Below are 20,774 nucleotides of genomic sequence, written 5' to 3' on the forward strand. Positions count from 1 at the left end.
GGTCCACAGGGGAACAGGAAGTGGTCTGAAGCTGAAGAGGAAGTTCAAGGAAGTTGTAAGTTTTGTGGCAGTGAAAAGGAAACAACTCATCATCTGTTTCATCAATGTGCATTCTGGGAAAGCACATCTGCTGGATTATATATCAGGACGAGTGAATTATTTTTACAATAATTCATCTGAGGGAGAGACATTGCTCAGTCACTGCTCAGTGGAGCAGTGACAGCTGGAGGCCACCAGGTGGCGCCATGCTCCTACCTTCGTCTGCAGTGATCTGGTTCAGTCCAGTTCTCATGGTGCAACCTGCCCAGAACACCAGTCGGCAGTGATGGTGACTTATAACTGGAACCATCAGCACCACCAGAACCTTGAGGGCCTTCAGAACCTTCAGAATCATCTGAACCTTCATGACCTTCAGAACCACAAGAACCACAAGAACCACCAGGACCGTCACGACAGTTAGGACCATCCGGACCACCAGAACCACCAGAAACAGTTGAACCACCAGAACCTTCAGGACCTTCAGGACCTTCAGAACCATCAGAACCATCAGAACCTTCAGAACCATCACCTCATTTCAGACCAGGAGAGAACACACATGCACGCATGCATGCAGGAGGAATGTTGGCTGGAGATCCAGACGTTCTGCTTCGTGCTGCTGCACGACTTTTCCCCCTGTGGAAAGTCCTATCTCCTCCCTGATCTAGATCAGATGACCAACCAGGCAACCAAACCACATCAGAGCCTCCAGGCCTCACCCACACAGTCACGTGATGGTGATGATTGCCAGCTAGTGTCAGAAAGTCACATGGCTCCTCACTGTCACAGTTTGACCAGGAAAGAAACCAGACACCTCCAGCAAGGTCTCAGATTCCTCCTCAGTCCGTCCTTTAATCAGATTATCAGTTCATCTGTCAATCAATCTGTCGCTCAATTTGATACTCAATTTATCTGTCAATCAATCTGTCCATCAATCAATATTTTCAAAACATTTCAAAATCAAAGCTTTGTGTTATAATTAATCATATTTTTATATTGCAATCTCTCTTTTATATTTATTACATTTAAAAAATCATGTAACAAAGTACATCATATTGTTTAATATATTTATTATATTATACTGCACTATTGCATTGTGACTACTACTAATACTATTATTTTACTTATTTGGTAACTATTACTGTTGATAGTAATCTTACATACTGAATCTTATAAAATACTAAATTGTGTCATACTTTGCCATCATGTGTTCTATCAGGCCAAATTTAATACCTGGATGTCTTGTAATTTCCTTCACCTGATTGCCAAAGAAGAAGTGATTTGAATTAGCCCCCATGTCCACAACCCTGGCAACTCCAATTTCCTCTCTTCCAGTCTGGACGTACTCTCCCTCCACATCCAGAAAGAAGCTCGGAATCTCACTGTTATTTTCGATTCCGAGCTGTCTTTTGACTCTCAGGTGACCAAAGTGATCCAGTCATGCTTTGCACAACTGAGATAGCTGTCAAGGATTAAATCTTTCTTTCTCCCAGTGATTTAGAAAAAGTCATCCACGCTTTCATTTCTTCAAGGCTGGATTATTGTAATTTGTGATATTATGGCATCAGCAAGCGAAATATACAGAGGCTCCAACTGATTTAAAATACTGCTGCCCGGCTTTTAACAGGCTCCAAAAGATCTGAGCACATCACTGCAGTCCTTGCAGCCCTTTACTGGCTACCTGTGAGTTTTAGAATAGATTTTACTGCTTGTCTTTAAATCTTTAAATGGTCAGGCTCCAGCTTATAGTTCAGAACTTTTAGTCCCTAATAAGCCTGACCTCTGCCTGAGCTCCTCCAGCAGGGCCCTATTCTGTGTCCCAAAATCACGCCTCACCTCAAAAGGTGAAATGGCTTTTGCTGTCCATGCTCGGCAGCTCTGGAATTCACTGCCTAGGGATCTCAGGCAGGCAACTACATTGTCTGTTTTTAAATCGCTTCTTAAAACTCACTTTTATCGTTTGGCTTTCTCCTCAGTTTTGTAACCTGTTTTAATGCCTTGGTTTTATTGTTTTTCTATTGTTTTAATGTTGTTTCTCGGTTAATGTGGTTGTCTGTATGAGTCTCTTGTTTTGACTTGTGTTATATAAAAAAGCTTTTATTATGATTATTATTATTTTAATTTTATGTTATATTATATTGTGTATAATTGCATTTCTTCAAACACTCTTATCTGTACTTGACATTTTTTAAAACATATATATACATATATATGTATATATATGTATATATATATATATATATATATATATATATATATAGACCTTCTATATAGGTCTATATATAGGCAGCAAGAAGGTTGTTGGTTCGATTCCGGGCCTGGGACCTTTCTGTGTGGAGGTTGCATGTTCTCTCTGTGTCTGTGTGGGTTCTTTCCGGGTTCTCCGGCTTCCTGTCACACTCCAAAAACATGCATGTGAGGTCAATTGAACACTCTAAATTGTCCGTTTGTGTGCATGTGAGTTTGAATGGTTGTTTGTCTCTATGTCGCCCTACGATGAACTGGAGACTTGTCCAGGGTGCCACCCTTCCTTCGCCCTAAGACAGCTGGGATAGGCTCCAGCAGAGCCCCGTGGTCTAGAAAATGAATGAATGAATGAATATATGTGTATATAGACACACACGAGTACACAGCTTGAAGTGTTTTTGGTGGAAAAAGTCTGATGAGTCTCTTCATCTTTGAAAAACTATTAGAAAGAAATAATAACTGTGATTATTATTATTATTATTATTATTATTATTATTATTATTATTATTATTATTATTATTAATAATAATAATAATAATAATAATAATAATAATAATAATAATAATAATTATTATTATTATTACATTTTATGATTATCATTATTTTGATGACTATTACGATGAGCTCAGGTGTTTTAGTCTCATTGTGCTCATCAAAATAAATCCAGTGTCGCGTAGGCGTTTGGCGGCCAGTTTTTTTTGCTCTTTGTCGTCTTTATGCTCAGCGACTCTCAGGTTTCTGCAAACAAAGGAACTCGTTCAGCCGGTGGCTGCAGCCAATCAGCTTCAATCACCACTTTAATCACCACAATCATCACAAGTTACAACAAGATCAGTTTGGTTACGACCGCACACTTTTTCTGCTGCGGACTCACAATAAATAGAGAAATAAATATCCGAATCAGTGGTTACAGTGTTGCTGACCAGTGACAATCAATTCAGACTGCAGCTGGAGCTGGAGCTGCAGCAGAAGTCCTAGTCTCACTTACAGCAGCACAACGGCGAGGAGAGTGGCAGCCGCCACTGCCAATTGGCAGCTGCTGCCAAAGCCTGGAGCTGCAGCTGCAACTGTTGAACTGCTTCCAGAACCAGAACCTGCTCCTGCTCCCATCGTGGTGGCTGCGCTGCTGCTTGTTGTTGCATCGGCTGCTGCGCCTCCGCTTGGATTCCTCGTCACTGTCTCTGCTGTTGCGACCGCTGCCTCTGCGGCGGCTACGGCGGCCTGCACAGTGGATGACATTACTGCCTGCAGGTCGATGCTGCTGCCACCTGCTGCAGGCGCTACAGCCTCGGCTGCGGCGTCGGCGGTTGCTGCGCCCGCCAGCGCTGCCACCTGGGCTAAATCGGCAACCTGCTGCGCCTGAGTGACCGCTGCCGTATGCTGCACTGCCAACTCTGGCGCCGCGGTGCTGGACAGAAGCTGCTGGATTTCCTGCGAGGCACCTGCAGCCTCAGCTGCTACCTGCCTGGCGGCGGTAGCTGCCAGCGCCATGGCGGCAGGCGTCACTGGAGCGGCTGCTGCTGCTGCCTGTGCCGCGTCGGCCGCCCTGTTGGCGGCCGCAGCCGACTTCATGGCGGCCACCGCTAGCCTGGCGGCACCCTCTGTGTTTGTCGCCTGTGCCACTTCTGCTGCTGCTGCTGCTGCTGCATCTGCCGCCTCGGCTGCTGTTTTGGCCGCTGTCACCGCCGTTTGCAGCTGCTCCGTCCCCTCTGAGACCTGCCTGGCGGCGGTGACAGCCTCCCTGGCGGCCCTGGAGACATTCTGCACCACCGCAAAGGATTCTGGTCCAGCTGCTGCCGCGGCAGCAGCTGCCGCAGCTGCTGCCGCAGCAGCTGATGACACTGAGCCGACCACAGCCGACCTTTGAGCTGCTGCTGCTCTGGGATGCTGGCTGCTCACTGATGTGGGCGCAGCCTCACTGGGCACCACCCACAACGCCGCTCTGGCTGCGGCGGCTGCTGCTCTCGTGGCGGCCTGTGCCGCCCTGGACGCGGCATCGCTGCTGTTAGCCTGTGGGACCCTCTCGGCGGTCAAGGCGGCGGAGCCAGCCTCGCGCGCCACTGTTAGCGTAGCATTGACTGCAGATCTGCCAGCTGGTGGCAGCTGCGCCTCCGGGATGTTCTCCAGTGACGCCAGCACGTTGGCTGCTGCTGCTCCGACTGCCCTGGCGGCCCCCGTGCTTGCCGCCAGGCCCTCTGGCGTTGAGCCTCCAGCTGCTAGCTGGGTGGCTGCTGCTGCCGCTGCTCTTGCCGCCTGCGCAGCTGCTCTGGCTTCTTGTGCCAACCGTCCTGCGGTAGCTGACGTCTCCACTGGTGCGCCCGCTGCTGCCTCTTCCGCCGCCTCTGCCACTGCTTCCGCTGCATCTGCTGCATGTGCCGCGGCTGTTGCGGCCTGCGCGATCAGCGCCGGTGACGGGTCCCCCTCTGCTGCTGCTGCTGCTGCTGCTGCTGCTGTTCTGGCCGCGTCTTGAGCCACTCGCGTTGCTGCTGCCACGGCTGGCGAGGATGAGGCGCCTGCTGTGGCAGCTGCCGAAGCGGCCAGTGCTGCTGCTGCGGCTGTTGCGGCCGTGTTGGAGGCGACGGTGGCGATGGTTTTCGGATTGGCACGTGCGGGTGCTTCAGTTGTGGGTGTGGCTTGTCCAACTGGCGGCGGAGGCAAGCAGGACCGGGCAGCTGCCACCGCGACTGCAGCAGATCTGACAGCTGTGGACAGTGTGGCGTTGGTGGGCGGAGCTGCAGCTGCAGCGGCGTTCAACGCCGTGATCTCAGCCCTCAAGATCACCAACAGAGCCGCTGAAGTGGCTGGTGCTGGTGCTGCGGCTCCGGACAACTGTGATTGGACGATGGTTGCAGTGACTCGGCACCTTTCTGCCACGTCCTGTGCCAAGTCCCTGACAGCTGCTGTCTGATTGGCCGCTGCTGTCTGATTGGCCGCTGCTGCTGCTGCTGCTGCTGCTGCTGCTGCTGCTGCCTCTGCTGCCTCCGCTGCCTCCAGCGCCGCTCTGGGAAGCTGCTCCACTGCAGCCGATTGGGCCTCTGCTGGAGCTCCGTCCACCTGGGTTGCCACAGCCTGCGCTGCTACTTTGGCCTGCCTGGCAGCGTCTGTGGCGGCGGCTGCCAGGAGTGACGGAGCAGCGTCGCCCCGCAGTACTTCGGCGGCAATGGCACTCACATGGTCGGCGGCGTCCATGGCGCTCTCTGCCAGCGGGGACGAGAGTGCTCCGAGTCCCGTGGAGGTGGCTGCTGCTGCTCCGGCTGCGGCTGCTGCTGCTGCCGTGGCGGCTGACGCTGCCAGGACGGTGTCTGCTGCTGCTGCTTCTCTGGTGGTGGTGGTGGGAGTGACCTCGGGTTGTAGCGTGCTGCTGATTTGCTGCTGGCTGCCGATGGCGAGGGCGGCGGCCGCTGCCTCCTGAGCTGCCTGCGCCGCCTCCAGTGCCGTCTGCTTGGACAGCGCCACTATCTGGGCCCCACCTCCTGCTGAGGCGGCGAGCTGCGCCGCCAGCGTTGCTGCTGCAGCTCTGTCCGCCGCCTCCTTGGCCCGGTCGACGGTGGTAGTGGCGGTGGCACTCAACTGTTGCAGCTCTGCCGGCATGTCTCTCAGCACCGCCTGCAGCTCCTCGGATGCCTGCACCACCTGCTGAGCCGCCGCCTCCGCTGCTCTGATGGCAGCCGTGGTGTCCTCCGGGGTCGCTGTGGCTGCGCCTTTAGCAGCAGTTGCTGCGGCGTTGGCGGCAGTCGCCGCTCTGACTGTTGCTTCCAGGGCCCGGCGTGCCAGTGCTGACCTTTGACCTTCTGCAGCCCCCGCTGCCTGGAATGCGGCTCTAGCCACGTCGGTCGCCGCCTGAGCGGCACCTGCCGCCTCCTGCGCCGCCTCCGATGGAGAAAGTCTGTCCTCTGCTGCGGCTCTGGTGGCCTCCGCAGCTACACTAGCGGCTAGTGCTGCTTCTCTTGTGGAAATTGATGGCTGCGCGGCGATGGCAGAAGTGACTGTTGCTCCTGTGGCTGCCACAGCAGTGGCAGCTGCTGCAGCCGCAGTGGCAGCTGCGGTGGTGGCGCTTGCTGTAGTCCTTGCCAGTGTCGGTGCTGTGGTTGCTGCTGCTGCTGCTGTGGTGATGATGGGAGATGATTTGTTGGAGACTAACAGTGCCACAGCGGCGCCGGCTGACGCTGCTGCCTGTCCCTGGGTGCCGGCTCTCAATGCTGCCTGCACCGCTTCCCTGCTGGCATCTGCTGCTCCTGCTGCATCTCCCGCGATGGCAGCAATGGCCTGCCGTGTGGCCGCCTTGGTGGCCTCGGCAGTGGTGGCGGTGGCGCCTTGCGCAGCGTCCATGGCCAGCTGCAGCAGCTCCTGGGCTACGTGCTGCCCTGGCAGCGGCTGCTGCACTGCTCTCAGCATCCCCTGCAGTTGAGTCAGAGCTCTGACGGCATCTGCTGCTGCCTGGACCTCCAGGACGGCGGCGGCCACGGAATCTCCTGCTGCTGCTGCTGCTGCAGCGTCTGCTGCTCTTCTGGCGGCCACTGCCGCCACTCGTGATGCCTCAGAGATCAGCTGACCGACGGGAGACGAAGCTGCAGCAGCAGTGCTGCTGCTGTGCTGGGCAGCAGCTGCCGCTCCATCTGCTGCCTGCCTGGCTGCGGCAGCCGCCTGAGTGGGTGTGGCAGCCCCACTCAACAGCCCATCAGCTGCCAGCGCCGCCTGCTGGGCGGCAGCAGCAGCGGCAGTTGCCAAGGAGGCCGGGGCCTCCAGCAGGGCGCCGCCAGCAGCGGCGGCAGCCGAGGAGGAGGCCGCCAGCGCCGAGGCCAGCGCCGTGGCAGCTGCCACTGTGGTCAGGGAGGTGGAGCTGTTGGTGGGGAGCCGTGGACATCTCATCCTCAGGCTTCCCTCGCCCCCTGGAGCTGCAGGAGAGAGAGAGAGAGAGAGAGAGAGAGAGAGAGAGAGAGAGAGAGAGAGTGTCAGCTGATGATGGTAACATGACCTCCCCTCTGCCACAGGATTGGGCCGCTTACCAGTCACAGCCAGGCTGAGTAGGAGCAGCAGGAGGGGTGGGGTTGACCTCCAGGTCGACCTCCAGCTGGACGTCATGGTCTCCTGAGGGAAGAGCAGCAGGTCGTCAGCAGGAAGAAGAAGAACTTCCTGGAATTAACCCAACGATTCCGTTCACATGACCAGCTGTTATTGCTGCTGCTGCCATCAACCACATTAACCACAAGCAACACATGGAACTCAGCCACACACACACACACACACACACACGTGCCTTACACACTCACACATACACACACGTGCGTCTCTCTCTCTCTCTCTCTCACACACACACACCACACACTCTTGTTGTGTCCTTGTATATTTAACACACTGTAGCAACCTAATCAGTCATAATCAGAGACACACAACCACAAAAACAAACTAATTTTCAAACTATTTTGTTGTTTTGTTGTCAATCAGACACTCTGGTAGTTTGTGTAGTTCTTCTACTCTGGATGTGTTGCTGAAACCTCCAGTTGAGACTAGAGCAGCACCAACAGCAGCAGCTGCAGCAATTGCAGCAGGCGTCCGAAAACTTCAGTCTGCCTCTCTACTTCTTTCCTATATAAAGTCACTTTGATTCTGGACAAGTTGAGTTTCCTGGCTGATTATTATCATTATTATTATTATTATTGTGATTATTAATATTATTATTATTCTTAATAGTAGTAGTAGTCATAGTAATAATAACAGTAGTAGTAGTAGGAGTAGAAGTATTATTATTATTATTATGGTCTGTATGAGGGGGTCAAAGGTCAGGAGCAGCTGTCAGAAAAGACAAAATGTCTTGGAGCTCAGACTCCTTCACTCACCGGTCACAGGTCAAAGGTCACAGCCAAAGTAGACGAGGTGAAATCAGGGTTGAGTTGAGGGTCCTGTTGAGGGAGATGAGGGTCGTCAGGTTCTTCTGCTGCTGCTGCTTCGCTGCCTTCTGCTCTGTGACGCCACCCTCTGCCTTATATCCCTGTGGCTGGTTGCCACCGGACGTCACGGCCCCAATGATAATTAATAATAATGATGATGATGATGATGGAGGCGGCCCCTCCCTCCCTCCTCTATCTCTCTCTCTCTCTCTCTCTATCAGCGGGAGCCCAAACTGATCCTGCCACCAAGTGCAGTAAAGTCTCTGATTGCAGCTGCAGATTTAACTTTAATCCGTCGCAATTACGGCTGCACGAACAGGTAACACAACACAGTAACACAATTTCACAATAACATAATGACACAGCAACACAATGGGGTTAAGAAGATGGAGGTGCGACGTCACGGTTGAATGGAAAACTGCAACTGCAAGTAGGAATACTTTGTTTACTGCATTTCAAGTAGATTTTTCAGAAATCTGTAATTTATTCATTTATTTATTTATTTTTTTACCCTTGTCCTGTCTGGCCATAATGACAGGCAGAAGTGTCTCTGAATGTCTATGATGGCTGACAGATTTTATTCTCAGAGGTAGATCTTGAGAGTGTGAGCCACATGGGTTGTTTCAGGAGCCACCTCTTGAGTGGTTTTATTAAATTCTTGTGGAAAGGTGACATTCTGGCCATGACCGGACTGAGAGAGGGATAGGGGGGTTAGAAGAAAGTAGAAGGGGGGAAATGAGTGAGGGGGGGAGAGGGAGGAATAGAGGAGGCAACTGGCAACAATATACAACTATTGTGTGGAAAAAAAAAAAAAAAAAAAGAGAACAAAAACAGATAGTAAATTTGCACAGCTAATTCAGGCTTATTCAAATAATAAACTGATTGATCTGAAGAAAGAAAAAGAAAGAGTATATATATATATCTATATCTACATATATATATATATATATATATAAATATATATATATATATATATATATATAGATATAGATATATATATATATATACATACATATACACATGTCTATACACTCATACATATATACAGTACATATAAATGCATATATACCCATATGCAAACATACCAGCGTGTACATATAATGATAATAATATTGATAATAATAATAATAATAATAATAATGTACTCATGAATAAATAAGGCGACCCAGTATGGCGCATTAAGTATCCGTACTTTTACTTTAACCTCAGGACAGAATACTTTGAGTACTTTTAACACCTCAGATGAGAAGAAATGAAAGTGAAAATGTTTCTTAGCAACAAGAGGAAACTTTAGATTCTGTTCAAACTGTTGATTTATTCTTTACTTTCTCCTTCAGCTGCTTTGTTATCCCTCCACTGCCCACCCCCCCACCAAACCTGGCTGATGCCACCTGCAGGCAGCACGTTTTTCCTGACACCCACTTCCTGCTTGGTCGCCACCACCAGCGGCAGCTGTCAGGCTCACGTGTGACCTGACAGCCGAGCAGCAGGAGCAGGTCGGAAAGGTGTGACGGGAAGGAAAACAGAGGAGGAAAAAAATGCAAGGAACAAGAGCGGACTCAGAGTGGGCGTGGCCTGCGGCTGCTGCTGTTTTCCCCTCCAAAATTGGAGGTGGGCGTGGCCCCTGAGTCACACTAAAAACTTAAATTGTGACTGTTACCCCTCCCTGCAGGAATGCACTTGATTGGGGGGCTGGATTAGACTAATGGTTAATCTCAGTTAGCCTAATTAGCCTGAGATTAACTTGCTGGTTCATGGATGAAAGAGGAGGATGAAGATGATGATGATGATGATGATGATGATGATGATGATGATGATGATGATGAGAAGCAACAGCAGCTGCATCCAATAATAACTAATGATGCTGCTGTTGATGTTTATTGTCCTCAGTTTCAATTATATTCAATTTTATGTAAATAATTTGGAAATAATGCAGCTGTCCACATAGATTAAATATCTTTCTTTCTATTTCAGTCCGTAGCCATAGTTTCTTGTGAACACGGTATCTCCTGGTACAAAACTACAGAGCTTTTGTTGTGTGTTATGGATTTTTTTTCTGTGTCCACTGCTTCTGCTCCACCTTTGCTCTCAGGTCTGGAAAGAGCAGGTCAAAAGTAGATCTCAGACTCCGGGCCATCAGCATCTCTGTTGGAGACAAACCTGTGGTGGAGTGTGGAGTAATTCTATAACTAAACAGAAATCGAGATACTTTGGTGTTCAAACTTTCCTTTCCTCCTTGCATTCTTTTCATCCCTTCCTTAAAGGTCTGGACTGCCCGCTCAGCCAATCCGTTGGATGATGGATGAAAAGGGGCAGAGGTTACATGTTTAATTCCATTTTTCTTCAAGAAAACTGCAAAATCTGCACTTGTAAAGTACGTTGCATTGTCACTCACCAACATCTGGGGCAGGCCATGGATACTGAAACTTTGCCGTAGTTTCTCAATGGTTGTTGCTGCTGTTGATGTTTATTGTCCTCAGTTTCAATTATATTCCATTTTATGTAAATAATTTGGAAATAATGCAGCTGTCCACATAGATTAAATATCTTTCTTTTTCCTTTCTTACTTAAAAAATATAACATTTAATATAATATTTTAATACTTACAAAATTATTTTTATTTTATGTCTTTATTTCTTTTTAATTCATGTTTCTTTTTTTCCCTTTGCACTGTATTGTTTCTGTAATAATGCAGATTTACCTTAATGTGTGGAGAATACAGTCATTCTATTCTATTTTATTTCTATTCAGTGAAGGTCATGTGACCCCCCCCCTCCCCTCGCCCTCTCCAACTCCCCCACCGTGAGTCAGCAACACACAAACACGCAAACACACAAACAGGCTGCGTTTCCATGGCGGCGCAGCAACGCAGGTTGCTTAGGTTCTCTGACCTCTGACCTCCTCACTGACTGGGGGGGAGGGGCTCAGCAATGATGTTGTTGGAATGTGGAGACGTCACAGTCATCAATCACAACCAATTAAAACCAATCACGACTAATCCTAAGTAATCACGATTAATCACGACTAATTACAGCCAATCACAGTCCTTCCCTCTGACCTGATTTTGTGAGCCTGTTTCTATTTGTTTTCTCTTGTCTGGAGGTGGCAGTGATGTCAAGGGTCCACTGCACCCTACAAACATGGCCACTCGTTCTCACCACTGGGGTTCAAACTGCTGCTGCTGCTGTTTCAGCTTCTCATCACTGGGCTGTAGGGAGTGCTCACTTCCTCCCAGCAGGTCAGTGGAGGCGGGACTAGTTTGTAGTTTCACCCAATCAATGTTTTTTTTAATGTTATTTTATATGTCTGTTTTTAATTGTATACCTACCTATCTATCTATCTATCTATCTATCTATCTATCTATCTATCTATCTTATCTATCTCATCTATCTATCTATCTATCTATCTATCTATCTATCTATCTATAACATGAACCTTCCTCTCGTCTGAGATAGTGATTGATTGACGGGAGTGGAGACAACCCCTGCAGTTCTCCTCAGGATGGAAGGGGGTGGGGCTTCACTGGATCATCCAGTCGGACTTTAGAGATCAATAAGTGAGTTGAGTTCAACCAATCCAGGCTTTAATGGATCCAGGAAGCAGAAGGACAAGCACAGCAGTGGAACTGATGCTGGACCAGCGCGGCTTCCTTCCAACAGACCCCCGCAATCAAACTCAAACTTTGTTCACACTGCCGCCTGAATGAGTGAGTAGCGCACCAATACACACTCACTGCTCCACTCAAACTACCGTAGTTGATTCATTCATTCATGAATCACTTGGATTGTAATGAATGAGTTAATCAGAAAAATGTGGTCGCACTCGCATTATAAATGAGTTGAAATTATAGGGTAAATTGATTGTGGATGTGAGTAAAACTGTGTCTCTCTCACTCTCTCTCTCTCTCTCTCTCACACACACACACACACACGCACACACACAGGGACGATCCTGCTGTCTCCCCTGATGATGTCAGTCAGCAGTCGGCTGGTTTAGAAAGCAAACATAGCATTCAAGGCAACACCCACTGATTTCAAGTTAAAGTGCAGTTAGAAGAAGGTTGTGGGTTCGATTCCAGTAAGGTGAATTGGAAACTCTAAATCAAGAGGTGTCAAACTCTGGCCCGTGGCCCTAAAGTGACCCGCACCGTCATTATACTTAGCCCGCAAGGCCAATACACTATCACTAACGGAGCTGCTTTCCAGCTGGTCATAGACAGAACATGTAGCTGCTAATACTCCCAGGATTCTCTGCTCAATCAGGACAGGACTTCGATTGAAGGATATTAATATTATGACTTCATTGGTTTAATGTAGTTATTTTATTTTTGAAATGTATTATCAACTTGTAAACTTGAAAAAGGTTTAAGAGCCAAATGGTTTTCATTTTACATTTTATTTATTCTGATGAGTTTTTTTTAAAAATGTGAAATTTGATTTTGCATTTGTTCAATATGAAGTTATTGATTGTCTAATATGAAGCTTGGCTTTGTTCCAGTATGACATTTTGACTCCACTGAGTGGTTCAGTTGGACGCCCTCAGTTCACATTGACCAAAGGTGTGTGTGTGTGTGTGTGTGTGTGTGTGTGTGAGAATGTGTGTGAATGGTTGTGTGTATCTATGTGGCCCTGATAAAGTGGCCAATGGTTCAGTGTGTCACCCTGCCTTCATCCAGTGGCAGCTGGAGATCCCTCCCCACACCCTGAGAGCAGGACGATGGATGGAAGTCCTACAATGGCAGAGGAATTGATGTCTTCGGTATTCATATTTAATTTATTTACTCCACTGGTGGAGACTGTTGACTGAGAGAGAAACAAAACTGATCCAGAACTGATCCTGGTCAGAAGTCAAACTCCACTGCACACAACACATCTTCATGGTAATTGCGACCACAACATCCCATAATATCCCACCTCCCTCTTGGACACTTTTTATTCAGTGCAATCGGATCAGGGATAAGTTGAGCCTCCACCTCCACCTGCTACAGGTGGTGGAGGAGCAGGTGTAGGCGGAGCTTCTGGGAGGACATGTGACCACCGACGGGGACACGTGTCTGGTTGAGAGAGAGTGAGCTCACGTGACCCCCCCACCCCCTCCTCCTCCCTCTCTCTCACTCGCTCCGAGTCACGTGACTGACTGGAACGCTGCCTCCCGTTTCCAGTAAGAAGGAAGTGAATTGAGCTGCAGGTAGTTTCCTTAGCGGCCAGTAGAAGGAGACATTTCTATAAAGATGAGAGGAACTGCTGCTGATAATACTACTACTACTACTACTACTACTACTACTACTACTACTAATAATAATAATAATAATAATAATAATGATGTTAAAATCTTTTTTTTTAATGCCTCATGCTGCTGCAGCAGCTCCTGGTCCTCCGGATGTTTGATCATTGTTTCCGCTGTGCTGTGGTCACGTGACATTTACTGTGGACGCACCTGAGGCATGCATACAGGTAACCACCACCACCACCAGGGGGCGCCTCCCTCACGCTCAAGGCCCAGGTAAGTGCGCCACTCCCTCCTGATGCCTGACTCGTGAGTCACTCACCTGTTTTGCGTCCCTCGCCGTTTGCTTTGCGATGTTGTCGACACAAAGAACACAGACACACAAAAGCAACAACGACGCTGTGGAACCTGTGTGACGCCAAATACACGCACACACACACAATGTTACAATGTTGAATATTAGTGTCAAACGATGCCAAAGTATCAAATAATGAGGTTCATGCGTTTGGACGTGAGCCCTGCAACTGTTGGGCATGGTTCTGAACGCTCTGTTTCACTGATTTTTTTTTTTCTTTTAACCTTTGGTTCGCATTGACGTCAATGCGTGCCGGATTTCCTACATGGCCATGCTAAGGAATACTCTCGGACTGGTTCCGCCCTCCCCCGCTCTGCCCCGGAAGTTATATCACTGTGCGCTGCTCCAAGAAAATGTTTTTTCGATGTGAGGGAAATTTAAAAACCCAAAAAACCAAGCGACTCCCGAAGCACCAAGGACCACAACCGTCGGAGTGGAACGAACACCGGCCCAGTGGGCAACTGGAGGGAGACGGGCTCGACTCGGCCGGTGAACAACGAGAGAATCGTCAGCCACGGCAATATTTGAAAACATATATGAGGGCTGTGAGTGTATTGTGACATAAAGCAGCTTTAGTTTTAAGACTATTTGCAAAGTACAACCGCTGAATCATGTTGATAAGCTGTTATTAGCCACCACCGCTAGTCTGTAATAAAATTTTGACTCTGTAAAACTTTCATCTACAACAAAGAATTCCACCTCAAATCTGAGCAAACACCTGGCAAACCGGCACAGGAATGTGAAACTCACCGATAAACCCATGGCTCCCCCCACTGACATGACCACTGCAGCTACCACATCCTCCGACGTGCCACTGAACTGAGGAAAGCTCGGCGCTGGCTATGTTGTTGAGGACATGTTGCCCATTTCTTTTGTAGACTGTGGTGTGGTGGTGTCAAGCTGCCGCAGAGAAAGTCATTTGCAGCATACCTTGATTTATGTTGTCAAAATATGGTGGAATGTGCAGAAAATAGGTTACAATTTTCTTCAAGTCAGACTGTTGCACTTAATCTATTTATTCATATAACTTTTGCTTGATGCAATGTACATAAAGTTAATAGATTGAAAACCAATAAAAAAAGTTTTTGATTCAATTTTCTATGAATATACAGAGAGAATGTATTTAGGCTTTATGGTGTGTAGTGCTTGCACCATGTTTTTGGAAAGTAACGAAGTAAAGTAATCAGTAAAGTAATAAATTCCTTTTGAAAATAAGTAATCAGAAAAGTATCTGGATTGCTTTCTTAGACAAGTAATCAGTAATTAGGAACTAATTACAACTTCCAAATAACTTGACCAACACTGCGACCAGCAGCGACCAAGAGTGTTACCAATCACAGCGGAGTGGGCTGGGCGGGAGGCGTACACGTAGGAGGCCGGGGGTGGAGTGAAGTAAAACAGAGCGTTTTCGCGGGATGCGGGAAATACGAGGAAGCGGCGCAGCGAGAGACGCAGATCTACAAAGCTTTCAGTGCGGGTTGTCGTGCGTCGCTGCTCTGGAGGGGCCATAAATCAAATATAAAAGCCCAATAATTAGTATAATAGTTCCCCTTTAAAGGGACATTTTCTGAAGAACAAAAAGTCAGTCACGTCAAATAAATTCAACCCATTTGTCATTGTCAAATATTTATTATCATAATGAAATAAGAACAGAATAATTCTCTAAATATAAATACTATAAATAATAAATGTAACAATATAAATATGAAATGTCATGATGTCACTTTTCACTTTGATGTCACATTTTCTTTCTCCAGCTGTGGCTTAATTTCTTCATTTCTTTCAGTGTCAGATGATCAAAATTGTTTATTTTCTGAAATGGATCAGTCATGTGACCTTTAAACAACCAATGACCTACGCTAGCTGAGCTAACAGAACTAATTGAGCTAGCAGAACTAGCCAGGCTATCTGAAGTTCACTTGAGGAGCAGACCAGTGAGAGCAGTCACCAGTAGAGAGAGAGAGGTAAAGGAGGTGCAGGAGGAGGAGGAGAAAGGGGAGGGAGAGGTGGAAGAGGGGGTGAAGGCGGAGGAATTGGAAGAGGAGGAAAAAGGAGAAGAGGATGAGGAGAAGGAGGAATTGGAAGAGGAGAAGGAGGAATTGGAAGAGGAGGAGGAAAAGGACGAATTGGAAGAGGAGGAGAAGGAGGAGGAGAGGGAAGAGGAATTGGAAAAGGAGAAGGAGGAGGGGAAGGATGTTGGAGGAGAAGATGCATTTGCTGCAACTATATTTGTTGTGTTTGTTCCAGCAGCGCTGCTGCTCCAGGTCGCAACTGTTGCTACTCCTGCTGCAGCTCCTGTTGCTGCTCCTGTTGCAGCTGCAGTGGTGTTTGTAACTGCCTCTGTTGCTGCAGCGCTGCTGCTCCAGAGTTCAACTGTGGCTGCTGCTCCTGCTGCAGTTAACAACGTGCCTGCTGCTGCTGCAGTAACCAGCATGGCTGATGCTGCAGCTCCAGTGGTCGTTAGAGGAGCTGTGGTTGATGGAGAAGCAGACGAGGCCGTTGTTGCAACTGGACCTCCTGATGCAGCTGATGTTGTTGCATCTGATCCACCTGGTGCAGCTGATGTTGTTGCATCTGATCCTCCTGATGTTGTTGCGCCTGGTGCAGCTGATGTTGTTGCACCAGGTCCTCTTGATGCAGCTGAGGTTGTTGCACCTGGTCCTCCTGGTGCAGCTGATGTTATTTTACCTGGACCTCCTGATATTGTTGAAACTGGTGCACCTGATGTCATTGCACCTGGTCCCCCTAATGTCTTTGCACCTGGTGTTGTTGCACCTGGTCCTCCTGATGCAGCTGATGGTTTTGCACTTGGATCTCCTGTTGCAGCTGACGTTGTTGCAGTTGGGACTCCTGATGCAGCTGATGTTGTTGCACCTGGGCCTCCTGGTGCTATTGATGTCGTTGCACTTGGACCTCCTGTTGCAGCTGATGTTGTTGCACCTGTTCCTCCTGATGCAGCTGATGTTTTTGCACTTGGACCTCCTGATGCAGCTGACGTTGTTGCACCTGGTCCTCCTGATGCAGCTGTCGTTGCTGCACCTGGTCCTCCTGATGCATCTAATGTTGTTGCACCTGGTCCTCCTGATGCATCTAATGTTGTTGCACCTGGTCCTCTTGATGCAGCTGATGTTGTTGCACCTGGTCCTCCTGATGCAGCTGTTGTTGCTGCACCTGGTCCTCCTGATGCATCTAATGTTGTTGCACCTGGTCCTCCTGGTGCAGCTGATGTTGTTGCACCTGGCCCTATTGATGTTGTTGCACCTGGTCCTCCTGATGCAGCCGATGTTGTTGCACCTTGTCCTCCTGATGCAGCTGATGTTGTTGCACCTGGTTCTCCTGATGTTGTTGTACCTGGGCCTCCTGGTGCAGTTGATGTTGTTGCACCTGATCCTCCTGGTGCAGCTGATGTTGTTTCACCTGGACCTCCCGATGTTGTTGCGCCTGGTCCTCTTGATGCAGCTGATGTTGTTGCAGCTGATCCTCCTGGTGCAGCTGATGTTGTTTCACCTGGACCTCCTAATGTTGTTGCACCTGATCCTCCTGGTGCAGCTGATGTTTTTTCACCTGGACCTCCTGATGTTGTTGCGCCTGGTCCTCTTGATGCAGCTGATGTTGTTGCAGCTGATCCTCCTGGTGCAGCTGATGTTGTTGCACCTGGACCTCCTGATATTGTTGCGCCTGGTGCACCTATTGTCATTGCACCTGGTCCCCCTAATGTCTTTTCACCTGGACCTCTTGACGTTGTTGCACCTGGGCCTCCTGTTGCATCTGTCGTTGTTGCGCCTGGTCCTCTTGATGTTGTTGCACCTGGTCCTCCTGATGCTGTTGCACCTTGATCTCCTGGTGCAGCTTTTGTTGTTGCATCACTTGCAGTTGCAGCTGCAGTGCTGGTTGAGGGAGCTGCAGATGTTGAAGTTCTTGTTGTTGTAGTTGTAGTTGTTGGCGTCCGGCTGCTGGTTGCTGTGATGGTCGTTGCAGCTACCCCGGCTTCAGGTTTGGTAGTTGTGGCTGTGGTTGTGACTCTTGCTCCTTTTTTAAAAGTAGCTGTTTCTTCTTTTGTGGTTGTTGTTCCAGTAGTGGCACTTTCCCCAGTGGTAGTTACACTAATAGTTTCTGCCAGTGTGGTTTCTGTAGTTGCTACTGGTCCAGGTGAGCTCGTTCCAGGTGTATTTGCCCAGGTAGATGTTTTCCCAGTTGTGTTTAGCTCATTTGTGGTTGATGTTCCAGTAGTGGCACTTTCCCCAGTGGTAGTTAAACCTGTATCTCTCAATGATGTTTCTGTAGTTACTTCTAGTCCCGGTGAGCTCATTCCAAGTGTAGTTGGCTCGGTAGTTGTTTCCTCAGTTGCATTCAGTTCATCTGTGGTCGTGGCTCCGGTTGCGATTGCATCAGTAGTTGACGGCTCTGCGGTTGTTGCTTCAGATGTGGTTGCGTCGTTAGTTGCTTCAGTCACTGGTGCTTCAGGGGATACCTCTGTAGTTGTTGCACCAATAGTTGTTGTACTAGTAATTGTTGCTCCAGTAGTTACTGTACTAGTCGTGGTTGCTCCGGCCAGTGTAGTTGCTTGTTCTGGTGTGGTGACTATCGTAGTTGTTACTGCTCCAGTGGTTGTGACACTGGTATTTTCTTCTGGTATGGTTGTTGTGGTAAATGTTGTAGCTCCTCCAGTGGTTGTAACACTGATAGTTTCTTCTGGTGCGGTTGCTGCAGTTGTTGTTAAAACTCCTGCGGTTTGAACACTGGTATTTTCTTCTAGTGTGGTTGTTGTTGCCTCACTATTTGCTGCTGTTGTTTGGACAATGGTAATTTGTTCTGGTGTGGTGGCTATTGTAGTTGTTGCAGCTCCAGTGGTTGTGACACTGGTAGTTTCTTCTGGTGTTGTTGTTGTGGTGCTTGTTGCAGCTCCTGAGGTTTTGACACTGGTAGTTGCTGTGATAATTGTTGTAGCTCCTCCAGTGGTTGTGGCACTGGTAGTTTCTTCTGGTGTGGTTGCTGCAGTTGTTGCAGCTCCTGCAGTTTGAACACTGGTATTTTCTTCTGGTGTGGTTGTTTTTTCCTCACTATTTGCTGCTATTGTTTGGACAATGGTAATTTGTTCTGGTGTGGTTGCTATTGTAGTTGTTGCAGCTCCAGGGGTTGTGACACTGGTAGTTTCTTCTGGTGTTGTTGTTGTGGTGCTTGTTGCAGCTCCTGAGGTTTTGACACTGGTAGTTGCTGTGATAATTGTTGTAGCTCCTCCAGTGGTTGTGGCACTGGTAGTTTCTTCTGGTGTGGTTGCTGCAGTTGTTGCAGCTCCTGCAGTTTGAACACTGGTATTTTCTTCTGGTGTGGTTGTTTTTTCCTCACTATTTGCTGCTGTTGTTTGGACAATGGTAATTTGTTCTGGTGTGGTTGCTATTGTAGTTGTTGCAGCTCCAGGGGTTGTGACACTGGTAGTTTCTTCTGGTGTGGTTGCTGTGATAATTGTTGTAGCTCCTCCAGTGGTTGTTCCTGTCAGGGTTGTTGTTGCCTCATTAATTTCTGTTGTAGTTTGGACACCAGTAGTTTCTTCTGGTGTGGTTGCATTGGTAGTTTTTGCAGCTCCTCCAGTGGTTGTGACACTGTTAGTTGCTCCTGTCATTGTTGTTCTATCCTCAGTAGTTGCTGCTGTAGTTTGGTCAACAGTAATTTCCTCTCGTGTGGTTGGTGTGGTAATTGTTGTAGCTCCTCCACCAGTTGTGACACTGATAGTTTCTTCGTGTGTGGTTTCTGTTTCAGTTTCAGTAGTTGCAACACCTGTAGTTAGTACTATCGTGGGCGTTGTTGCCTCAGTATTTGCTATTGTAGTTTGGACACCTGTAGTTTCTTCTAGTTTGGTTTCTGTGGTCGTTGTTGCAGCTCCAGTGATTGTTACACCAGTAGTAGCCTCCGTTGTGGTTGTTGTGGCTCCAGTAGTAGCTGCTGTAGTTTTAACACCAGTAGTTTCTTCTGGTGTGGTTGCTGTGGCAGTTGTTGCAGCTCCAGTGGTTGTTACACCAGCAGTTTCTTTCGATGTGTTTACTGTGGTAGTTGTTTCAGACCCAGTGGTTGTGACACATGTACTTGTTCCTGTCGTGGTTGTTGTTGCCTTAGCAGTTGTTGCTGTAGTTTGGACACCAGTAGTTTCTTCTGGTGTGTTTACTGTAGTAGTTGCCGTTCCTCTTGTGGTTGTGCCACTAGTAGTTTCTCCTAGTGTGGTTGCTGTGGTAGTTGTAACTCCTCCAGTGGTTGTGATACTTTTAGTTTTTTCTGATGTGGTAATTGTTGCAGCTCCAGTTGTTGTTACACCAGTAGTTTCTTCTAGTGTGTTTTCTGTGGTAGTTGTTGTTCCTCCTTCAGTGGTTGTGACACCAGCAGTTTCTTCTGGTGTGGTTGCTGTGGTAGTTGTTTCAGCCCCAGTGGTTGTGACACTGATAGTTGCTCCTATTGAGGTTGTTGTTGCCTCAGTAGTTCTTGCTGTTCTTTGGACAGCAGCAGTTTCTTCTGGTGTGTTTTCTGAAGTAGTTGTTGTTCCTCTTTTGGTTGTGACACCATTTGTTTCTTCTGGTGTGGTTGCTGTGGTAGTTGTAGCACCTCCAGTGGTAGTGACGATGGTAGTTTCTTCTGCTCTGGTAGTCGTTGCAGCTCCAGTGGTTGTGGCACTAGTAGTTGCTCCTGTCGTGGTTGTTGATCCCTCAGTAATTGCTACTGTATTTTGGACAAGAGTAGTTTTTTCTGGTGTGGTTGCTGTGGTTGTTGTCGTAGCTCCAGTGGTTGTGACACCGGTAGTTTCTCCTGATGTAGTAGTTGTTTCAGCTCTAGTGTTTGTGACAGTGGTAGTTGCTTTGTTCATCGTTGTTGTTGTAGTTGTTGCAGCTCCATCGGTTGCAACACTGGTGGTTGCTCCTGTCGTGGGGGATCTGGCTTCAGTAGTTCCTACTATAGTTTGGACACCTGGAGTTTCTTCTGGTGTGGTTGCTGTGGTAGTTGTAGTAGTTCCTCCAGTGTTTGTGAAACCGGTAGTT

The 20,774-nt window shown here is 48.2% G+C and overlaps 2 protein-coding genes across 3 annotated transcripts; both read right to left on the minus strand.

Annotated features, from left to right (window-relative positions):
* Positions 1–205: 205 nt before the first annotated feature.
* Positions 206–7,152, minus strand: LOC142905133 (uncharacterized). Its single transcript, XM_076051643.1, has 3 exons — positions 4,183–7,152; positions 3,526–4,044; positions 206–568 (listed from the first exon to the last, which is right to left on the minus strand). The coding sequence occupies exons 1-3, from the start codon at positions 7,150–7,152 to the stop codon at positions 206–208; spliced, it is 3,852 nt and encodes a 1,283-aa protein (XP_075907758.1).
* An 8,180-nt stretch (positions 7,153–15,332) lies between these two features.
* LOC142877261 (uncharacterized) lies at positions 15,333–19,373 on the minus strand. 2 transcript variants are annotated; one of them, XM_076011728.1, is made up of 4 exons: positions 17,560–19,373; positions 17,137–17,406; positions 16,513–17,079; positions 15,333–16,269 (listed from the first exon to the last, which is right to left on the minus strand). In XM_076011728.1, the coding sequence occupies exons 1-4, from the start codon at positions 19,370–19,372 to the stop codon at positions 15,668–15,670; spliced, it is 3,252 nt and encodes a 1,083-aa protein (XP_075867843.1). In that variant the 5' UTR covers position 19,373; the 3' UTR covers positions 15,333–15,667. The 2 variants fall into 2 exon arrangements, with proteins under 2 accessions (XP_075867843.1, XP_075867842.1); XM_076011727.1 differs by having other exon boundaries at positions 16,513–17,406.
* Positions 19,374–20,774: the final 1,401 nt, after the last annotated feature.

This window comes from Nelusetta ayraudi, unplaced genomic scaffold, assembly GCF_046127955.1.
Source record: "Nelusetta ayraudi isolate G7.1 ecotype Tasmania unplaced genomic scaffold, CSIRO-AGI_Nayr_v1 ptg000135l, whole genome shotgun sequence".
Taxonomy (NCBI): Eukaryota; Metazoa; Chordata; class Actinopteri; order Tetraodontiformes; family Monacanthidae; genus Nelusetta; species Nelusetta ayraudi.